Source organism: Trachemys scripta, chromosome 6 (assembly GCF_013100865.1).
Source record: "Trachemys scripta elegans isolate TJP31775 chromosome 6, CAS_Tse_1.0, whole genome shotgun sequence".
Lineage (NCBI taxonomy): Eukaryota > Metazoa > Chordata > Testudines > Emydidae > Trachemys > Trachemys scripta.
Window position 1 is genome coordinate 124,521,298 of NC_048303.1, and position 10,511 is coordinate 124,531,808.

At 45.3% G+C, this 10,511-nt stretch overlaps 1 protein-coding gene across 3 annotated transcripts in view; it reads left to right on the forward strand.

The window, feature by feature from the left end:
- Positions 1-10,299, forward strand: part of FUT10 (fucosyltransferase 10) — a 24,998-nt gene extending 14,699 nt beyond the window's left edge. For 2 of the 3 annotated variants that reach the window (XM_034774406.1, XM_034774405.1), the window contains exons 4-5: positions 5,779-6,614; positions 8,558-10,299. In XM_034774406.1, coding sequence (XP_034630297.1) covers positions 5,779-6,614; positions 8,558-8,791 — 1,070 coding nt within the window. In that variant the 3' untranslated portion in view covers positions 8,792-10,299. The remainder of the gene's footprint in view (positions 1-5,778; positions 6,615-8,557) is intronic. The other variant, XR_004646233.1, reaches the window with a different exon arrangement.
- Positions 10,300-10,511: the final 212 nt, after the last annotated feature.

The window sequence follows — 10,511 nt, forward strand, 5'->3', positions numbered from 1 at the left end:
TTCTTTCAGCCTTCCTTCATAGGTCATGTTCTCAAGACCTTTAATCATTCTTGTTGCTCTTCTCTGGACCCTTTCCAATTTCTCCACATCTTTTTAAAAATGCGGTGCCCAGAACTGGACACAATACTCCAGCTGAGGCCTAACCAGAGCAGAGTAGAGCGGAAGAATGACTTCTCGTGTCTTGCTCACAACACACCTGTTAATACATCCCCGAATCATGTTTGCTTTTTTTGCAACAGTATCACACTGTTGACTCATATTTAGCTTGTGGTCCACTATAACCCCTAGATCCCTTTTTGCCGTACTCCTTCCTAGACAGTCTCTTCCCATTCTGTATGTGTGAAACTGATTGTTCCTTCCTAAGTGGAGCACTTTGCATTTGTCTTTGTTAAACTTCATCCTGTTTACCTCAGCCCATTTCTCCAATTTGTCCAGATCATTTTGAATTATGACCCTGTCCTCCAAAGCAGTTGCAATCCCTCCCAGTTTGGTATCATCCGCAAACTTAATAAGCGTACTTTCTATGCCAATATCTAAGTCGTTGATGAAGATATTGAACAGCACCGGTCCCAAAACAGACCCCTGCGGTACCCCACTCGTTATGCCTTTCCAGCAGGATTGGGAACCATTAATAACAACTCTCTGAGTACGGTTATCCAGCCAGTTATGCACCCACCTTATAGTAGCCCCATCTAAATTGTATTTGCCTAGTTTATCGATAAGAATATCATGCGAGACTGTATCAAATGCCTTACTAAAGTCTAGGTATACCACATCCACAGCTTCACCCTTATCCACAAGGCTCGTTATCCTATCAAAGAAAGCTATCAGATTGGTTTGACATGATTTGTTCTTCACAAATCCATGCTGGCTGTTCCCTATCACCTTACCACCTTCCAAGTGTTTGCAGATGATTTCCTTAATTACTTGCTCCATTATCTTCCCTGGCACAGAAGTTAAACTAACTGGTTTGTAGTTTCCTGGGTTGTTTTTATTTCCCTTTTTATAGATGGGCACTATATTTGCCCTTTTCCAGTCTTCTGGAATCTCTCCCGTCTCCCATGATTTTCCAAAGATAATAGCTAGAGGCTCAGATACCTCCTCTATTAGCTCCTTGAGTATTCTAGGATGCATTTCATCAGGCTCTGGTGACTTGCAGGCATCTAACTTTTCTAAGTGATTTTTAACTTGTTCTTTTTGTATTTTATCTGCTAAACCTACCCCCTTCCCATTAGCATTCACTATGTTAGGCATTCCTTCAGACTTCTCGGTGAAGACCGAAACAAAGAAGTCATTAAGCATCTCCGCCATTTCCAAGTTTCCTGTTACTGTTTCTCCCTCTTCACTAAGCAGTGGGCCTACCCTGTCTTTGGTCTTCCTCTTGCTTCTAATGTATTGATAAAAAGTCTTCTTGTTTCCCTTTATTCCCGTAGCTAGTTTGAGCTCATTTTGTGCCTTTGCCTTTCTAATCTTGCCCCTGCATTCCTGTGTTGTTTGCCTATATTCATCCTTTGTAATCTGTCCCAGTTTCCACTTTTTATATGACTCCTTTTTATTTTTTAGACCATGCAAGATCTCGTGGTTAAGCCAAGGTGGTCTTTTGCCACATTTTCTATCTTTCCTAACCAGCGGAATAGCTTGCTTTTGGGCTCTTAATAGTGTCCCTTTGAAAAACTGCCAACTCTCCTCAGTTGTTTTTCCCCTCAGTCTTGATTCCCATGGGACCTTACCTATCAGCTCTCTGAGCTTCCCAAAATCTGCCTTCCTGAAATCCATTGTCTCTATTTTGCTGTTCTCCCTTCTACCCTTCCTTAGAATTGCAAACTCTATGATTTCATGATCACTTTCACCCAGGCTGCCTTCTACTTTCACATTCTCAACGAGTTCCTCCCTATTTGTTAAAATCAAGTCTAGAACAGCTTCCCCCCAGTAGCTTTTTCAACCTTCTGAAATAAAAAGTTGTCTCCAATGCAGTCCAAGAACTTGTTGGATAGTCTGTGCCCCGCTGTGTTATTTTCCCAACATATATCCGATAGTTGAAGTCCCCCATCACCACCAAATCTTGGGCTTTGGATGATTTTGTTAGTTGCTTAAAAAAAGCCTCATCCACCTCTTCCACTTGGTTAGGTGGCCTGTAGTAGACTCCTAGCATGACATCTCCCTTGTTTTTTACCCCTTTTAGCCTAACCCAGAGATTCTCAACACTTCTGTCTCCTATGTCCATCTCCACCTCAGTCCAAGTGTGTACATTTTTAATATAGAAGGCAACACCTCCTCCCTTTTTCCCCTGTCTATCCTTCCTGAGCAAGCTGTACCCATCCACACCAACATTCCAATCATGTGTATTATCCCACCAAGTTTCAGTGATGCCAACAATGTCATAGTTGTATTTATTTATTAGCACTTCCAGTTCTTCCTGCTTATTGCCCATACTTCTCGCATTTGTATATAGGCATCTAAGATACTGGTTTGATCTTTCCTCCCAGTTTTGTCCTGACCCTCCTTTCTCTCTGACAATATAGCCCACACTCCCTCTCGTTTCCGACCCATCTCCCCAGTCTCCATGTTCCCCACTTACCTGTGGGCTTTGCTCACCTGTCCCCGACGAACCTAGTTTAAAGCCCTCCTCACTAGGTTAGCCAGTCTGTGTCCAAATAGGGTCTTTCCTCTCCTCGAAAGGTGAACGCCATCTCTGCCTAGCAGTCCTTCCTCGAATAGCATCCCGTGGTCTAGGAAGCCAAAGCCCTCCTAGCGACACCATCTTCGCAGCCAGGCTTTCACCTCCATGATGCATCTGTCTCTGCCCGGGCCCCTACCTTTGACAGGAAGAATTGAAGAGAATACCACCTGCGCTCCAAACTCCTTCACCCGTACTCCCAGAGCCCTGTAGTCACTCTTGATCCGCTCAGTGTCACACCGCGCAGTATCATTTGTGCCCACATGGATGAGTAGCATGGGGTAGTAGTCAGAGGGCTGGATAATCCTTGACAATGCCTCCGTAACGTCTCGGATACGGGCTCCCGGCAGGCAGCATACCTCCCGAGATGAAAGTCAGGGCGACAGATGGGCGCCTCCGTCCCCCTCAGCAGAGAGTCTCCGACCACCACTACCCTACGTTTCCTATTCGCAGTGGTGGCAGCAGACCTCCCAGCCTTAGGGGTACGAGGCTTCTCCTCCTTTACTGTAGGGAGTGATTCCTTCTTTCCTGTATCAAGAAGAGCATAACGGTTACCTATTACCACGGCAGGAGGGTTTGGAGCAGGGGTGGAGCACTGCCTGCTGCCAGAAGTAACCAGCTGCCAGTGTCCACCCTGAGCCATCTCCTCCTCCACCAGTGGTGTATCAGCAGTCCTGTGTACTGGGACAGCTACCTCAGCTGTCTCCACATGGACACTGTCGAGGAATTGCTCGTGGATTCGGATGCTCCTCAACCTAGCCACCTCCTCCTGTAGCTCTCCCACCTGCTGCCTGAGAGATTCCACCAGCAGGCACCTCTCACATTGGATGGTCCCCCCAGCCTGGATATCAGTAAGTGGAAATTGCAAGTTACAGTCTCTGCAAAACCACACCAGGATCTGGGTAGAAGCATCCATGCTCAGGCGCTCTGTCTGGCTACAGGCACTGGTGGAGGAGACAGAAGCAGTGCTGGCACAGGTGTTGCGGGTCTTCCTAACCATCGTAAGCCTCCCTCTGTCAAACTCCTGTCTGCAGCCCCCTGTCCGCTGAAAGGGTTGTTTAAGCAAGAAGTTTTGAATGTAGTTGGTTATAGGTATTAAGGGGAATAAAGAGAAAACAGATAGAACCGGCAAGGGACCCTCGCCCCCTTCCTGCTCCCCTTCCAAACTCCCTTGCGAAACTCCCTGTTAGCAGCCCCTGTTCGCAAAAGCTTCATGGCCAGATCCTCTCGATCGAGAATAATGATTAAAATATAATCTCCAAACTGCTAGCACTTAAACTACAATCAAATATTATATACCGTAGTCCCCAACCAATAAGGAGTTGTCCTAATATAATTTTTTTAAGCACTTTGCAGTTAATCCTAAAACACAAATCACAGATTAATCAAATGAACTTCACACAAGAAGTCCTGGAGCGAGAGTGTCTGATTTATCACCATGCTCTGGCTGCTTTGGATCATTCTAGTGATGCAAAGCAGCCAAAAACCCAGTTGAAGGGGACAGTTGAAAGGCCAAGTTTATGGCTACTTTGCATTGCTGGAGTGGTCTGAGTGAATCTGTCCCAAATTTCCATTTGTCTGGATTAATTCTCTTATCTGTTATAACTCCTTGATATTTGGTTACTAAAGCTTTTTGGAATAATGTCTTACTTTTTCTTTCAGAGTAGCAGACGTGTTAGTCTGTATCCACAAAAGAACAGGAGTACTTATGGCACCTTAGAGACTAAATAAATTTGTTAGTCTCTAAGGTGCCACAACTACTCCTGTTCTTTCTACTTTTTCTTATCATTGGGGGTTGGGGAAAGTACCGTTATTTTAAAGGTAAATGGACACAAGCTCCAATAAGCATGTGTAATTATTGGGGTTACTGTGTACCCCAAACCATAGGGGTGCCACTAGCATGCCTGGTGTACCACATTTTTCAGCCAAGCACAGTAGGTGCTTCAGCAGGTAGGCCTTATAGGCGCTAGCCCTGGTGGGACCCAATAGCCAATCAGACACATGGCTAAGGAAAGGTTTTTACTAGGGCTGGCAGGAAAGGAGAAAGGTTGCTGATACCCTGGATATCTAGGTATCTGTACCTAGATACAGTTCAAAGTGAGCAATTGTGGTTCTTGTTTGGGCCCCTTTGGACAGTCCAACTGAGAGGCAGGGTGCTTCAGGCCTAGTGCCTGGGGTGCCCTCTCCAGTCCAGTCTGTACTCAAGCAAATAAGCATCTGAAGGCTTCCAAGCCAGGCTCAGTTAGTGTCCCTCATTGCACTGGCTCCCTGCCCAGCTGCTGCTGCTCCTCCAAAAGCCCCACAGAGACCTGCACCCCGCTATGATGTCCAGCAGTCACAGCCTGTCCATTTGTGGCCCTGTCAACAGTTCCCAAGGCGTCTCTTCAGCTTCCTGCCGCTAAGTGGCTCCCACTTCTGAGTCCCAAACGGGGCCCTGCCACATCCTCGTTCAGGACCTTACCTGGCCAGGGGAAGGGGATATACAGTGAGGAGGAGGTGGATAGGAGTTGAAGTCCCCAGCTTTGCAGATCCACCACACATGATTCACCTTAATGGTAACTCGTATGCTCCAAGGCCTATAATCTGAGAACTTGGTTATACAAGACCATGTGGTACAGATACCCACATCCTCACACTAGTGTTTATTGTTGTGCTGTAATTGTTGGTTTCATAATTAGGACTATCTGGAATTTTATTTCGACTCTGTGGCCCATCGTTCCAGAGAAGAAAGCAATCCTGTTATTTCTAAGTGTCTTACAACAATTAAAGATAATAACAAGTCCACTAAAATGCAAAATTAACACAACCCTTTTCAGCCTATCTGTAATCTAAAACACTGCTATTCCATTACAGAGTTTACTGGAAATATTAAGAGGCCAGTTGTGCCACCTTTACTTATGGTGAGTAGTACCTTACTACAGGACTAGTCATTTTGCAGTCAACAGAAGCTTACTACACATACAATCATATTCATTGTGAGTAACAGTGGCACAGCTAGGCCCGAAGTAAATTACAAGGGCCTTTTACAGTGATTTAAATTTTTTTTTTCCTAGTTCAATATATTAAGGATATGGCTAGTAACATTATTTGTGTTTGTCTAGGTACTGACTTTAATATAGATAGCTTACCCCTCCCTCGTAAACGCCATCACGACTGGGCCCTTTTCCATGAAGAGTCGCCCAAAAACAACTACAAGCTCTTCCACAAACCTACCATCACCTTGTTCAACCATACAGCTACCTTCAGTCGCCACTCCCATCTGCCACTGACTACTCAGTATCTGGAGGGCATAGAGGTCATAAAGTCTCTGAGATACATGGTTCCGTTGCAAAAGAAGAATAGCTTGAGAAAAGGACTTGCACCGCTTGTGTATGTGCAGTCCGATTGCGACCCTCCTTCAGACCGGGACAGCTACGTGCGTGAGCTGATGAGCTACATCCAGGTGGACGCCTATGGTGAATGCTTGCATAACAGAGACCTTCCCCAGCACCTCAAAAACCCAGCCTCCATGGACGACGGTAACTTCTATAGAATACTTGCTCAGTACAAATTCATTCTTGCTTTTGAAAACGCAGTTTGCGAGGATTACATCACTGAAAAGCTCTGGAGGCCCCTCAAGTTGGGCGTGGTACCAGTGTACTATGGGTCCCCCAGCATTACAGACTGGCTTCCTAGCAATAAGAGTGCAATCCTTGTAACAAGATTTTCACATCCCAGGGAGCTGGCGCACTACATCAAGGCACTGGATACAAACGATCGAGAGTACGAGGCCTACCTAGAATGGAAAGTGAAAGGGGCCATCTCCAATCAACGACTGCTCGCTGCTATCCAAGAACGCAAATGGGGAGTCCAGGATATCACGCAGGACAATTACATTGATGTGTTTGAGTGCATGGTGTGTAATAGGGTGTGGGAAAACATCAGAAGGCAGGAAAAGGTACTCAACTCTCATTGGGTTTGGGGTTGTTTTCTTTGAAGTATAGCTAGCTTTGGCAAACAGAATCTGACTGATCTTCCAGCAGGGCTAAAACTCCGGTGCCATGCTGACATACACAGACTGATATACACTTTATTAGAGAACACTGCCTCATAAGTTCATCAGTTACAAACACGAGGGGCCACTTGTTAGGGTCAGAGAGTAGTTCTGTCTCCTGGGCCTCGCTCCTGGGATTACTAGTTACTGATAGGGACACAGCACACCTGGAATTAAACTGAAACCACAAACGCATTTAATGTCTGCCTCAATCATCACGCAGTAAAGATGGGCAGCCACTTTTTCAAAAGGGGCCACTGATTGTAGATTCCACAGCAGTTTAGGTGTCCAATTTCAAGCACCAAGAATGGAGGTGCCCAAAGTCTATTTTGAATTTTTTCCCCTGGGTCATTCATCAATATGGATTGAATTATTTTTACATCTGTTTATCCAAATCAGGAACTTTGCTTACATTTACATTATCACACAATCTGGCTTGTAATACTGTATCTCCTCTGCTGTTTTCTACTGCGGCAGTCTGAACTGTAGCGCTTTCTCATCAGCCAGCAAGGGGAAACAGAAAATTCTTAGGAAGATGAACTGTACTCCTATGGAAAATGGGACTAAGAATACTCATGTTGTTTTCAGCTACTTGTCTGTTGATCCTTAGTTAAATGGGAGTAAAAATTTTGCCATGCAAGTTATTGAGCATTCAGCTTATCTAGGATTGTCAGTTCTATGGAGCCTTTAACCTACTCTGCAAATTTCTGGTCAGACAACCTCTTTTTTGCTTAACCATGCAAGTGTAGAAAGCAGGTGTAGGAGAGAGTAACTATAGAACTGAAAGCTGAGATTCTCCTAGTTCCCACATTGCTAGGTCTCCCTAACCAAGGAGGCTTCCAGGACCAAAAGGCCCGCTGAGTTCACCAGTGCCTGCTTCATAGCTCCTATCACACAATGCATATATATATTGAAATGATAACAATTAATTGCTAAACTCTTAAAGTCAGAATCTTAGCTGGTATAAATCAGCGCAGCTCTGTCGAAGTCAAGAGAACATCATCAATTTCTGGCTATTATTCTGTGATCCTGATCCATTGAAATCAGTGGGAGCTTTGCTGATGACTGCAATGAGCATAGGATCAGACCCCAGAACAGGGATTAGAATATGGTGCTGAAATGACTCAGTGGATTGGTAGCTACAGGGAACCCTTCGCAGTTAGGTTGTCAGTTCAGTGTAGCCCAATTCTGTCTCATCTGGAAGCTTTTACCATCGGATTCCTTTTTTTGGTGGCCTATATGAAAACTAATTTGGTTTCAGTCCCGTTCCCAGTGAAGAGATGTCTCCCTTCCGAAAATCAGCACCATACAGCCACTCTCATGGATACGAGAGAGACAACGTGGTAATATCTTCTATTGGACCAACGTCTGTTGGTGGAAGAGACAAGCGTTTGAGCTGACACAGTGTCCTGAAGAAAAGCTCTGGGAAGCTCGAAAGCATCTCTCTTCCACCAACAGAAGCTGGTCCAATAAAAGGACCAACCAGCTTGTCTCTCATATATCCCAACATGGCTACATCACTGCAAACACCTCATGTGGATGGGCAGGGAGACCAACCTACTCTTTCACTCTCCAGGGCATCGTTAAGGTACACCCTGCAGGGCAGGGTAGGGAAGTTTTCGGTTTCACTGCATGTGCTACGCCCATTCTATCAAAGCAGTCAGGCAGGATACAGTCCAGAGCATGAACTTCACAAAGGTGTGTTCCTATGGTGCAAGGAACAGTGAAATACTCTTTCACTGAGAAAGAGAATTCGGGAGCGGGTAGAATACTTTCTACTAATCAGTGCAGCTATCCATGACCTGGAGTCTAATTAAACCCTTCCTGTGTTTCTCCTCCATTGCCAGGGATTGTCACCCAGGAGATGGAACGCACAGGTTAACCACCTGAGTTGCCCGAAACCTGAGGCTTTCTTGTTCTCCTCTCCAAACATACGCTGGACATCTCTGCAAGAGATGTGGATACCAAGCTTTGAACAATCCAAGAAAGAAGCCCAAGCACTGAGACAGCTGGTGGAAAGGAATATGAACTTTACAGCTCAGGAATTTTGGACACTTGTATTCAAAGAAGAAACACGATAGGCTATCACACACAGTGAGCTCCCCAAAGGAGTCAGCTATGTAATATTCTTTTGCACGATGCCTTAACATTTGTAGGTCAGTAAGTACAGGAAGGAGTTACATTGTCCTGTAAGATAGAATGTCATAGGTACAGTACTCAGTAAGTACTGATAAACTACAGAATGACCCTCAGCGGTCTTTTAAAAACTGTATTTTTATACTAATTGTCATTAGCTTGGACATTTGAGCATTAAGACCCCTACTCAGGAAGGTGCTTAATGCACATGCCTGATTTTAAGCATATGAGTAGTCCCAGTGAAGCAATGGCACCACAGTCACTTGCTTAGTATCAGGCCCTTCCTTGCAGACCTAGCAGAACCAGGCCCTTCGCCTTCTCTGATCCAAGCTCCCACATCGCTGGGCTGACACTCACAGGCTATGGAATAGTTTATACAATCACATAGGTGTGACCTCTGTGGCAGAGGGCCTTTGAGGCAGGTGTAGCGATCAGGTCTGCCGCTCAGTATGTCTATTTATCATCAGTCCTCTCGGCATTCACAGTTTGAGTTCGGACTTGGCAAGCTAAAACGTCCTGAGGCTGAGTAGGAATGTAAAATGCATCAGTATTTAGCACTGGGAAACTCCATCTGCTACTGCCCGGGGACAGAAAGAATGAAAAATGCTGGGTAAGGTTTAACCACCATCTCCTGTTTAAAACATAGAACCGTATGAATTTTTGCCCTCCAGGGGGGGTCACTCCAGACTAATTAATTCGGTTTATTCTGTGGTAATCTATTTTCATTCACTTAGACAATAATAGCCACACAAAGATGAAAGGATGCGACTGGGTGAAGCAGGGATTAAAGGAAGGGCCTGATCCTGCTGCAAAGCCTTACCTATGTCGACACTAGACATGCTACAGTGGCACAGCTGCAACAGAGCTGTGTCAGAGCCGAAGTGCCTAGTCCCCGATAGGAGCAAACCCATGAAGCATATCGGATATCAATAGGTATGTCTACACTGCAAAAATAAGCCCCCCAAACCAAACCAAATCAAAACTGTGCAACGAGTCTCAGAGCCTGAGTCAACTGCGGGACTTGTGCTACGGGGCTCAAAATAGCAGACGAGGTGTTCCCACTCAGTCTGGAGCCCAGACTCTGAGACCAGCCCAAGTGGGAACGTCTACACTACTATTTTTAGCCCTGTTGCATGAGCCCAAGTCAGTTGACTCAGGCTCAGACTGGCTGCCTTGTTTTTGGTTTGCCGTGTAGACGTACCTTTACATGCAATCTTCAAAAAATTGCCCATTTTACCTTTTAACATAACACCAACAGCTGTAAAATATTGCTTTGTTTTCTCTCTCTCTCTCTCTTTTTTAAGAAGCTGTGAAGAGGGTTAATGCTGCAATGATCAGGCCATCTGAGAGCGATGAACTAAGCATAAAGTAGCAGAACAATGGAGCAACTAACTTAGAAATCTTACACTGAATCAATGACTAAGAAAGTAATTAAAGAAATCCAATATAAGAATTCCTGTGTTCATTTCTGTGCAGCACGGGCCCTGGTCACACTGCGGGTGAATGACTGGGCTCTCTCCTGCACACAGAATGCTCAGATGGGGTGGCACCCATTGGAGATTCAGCCAAATCCGTTCTCTTGCGAGGCATTAGAGCAGGGGTCGGCAACCTTTCAGAAGTGGTGTGCCGAGTCTTCATTTAGTCACTTTGATTTAAGGTTTCGCG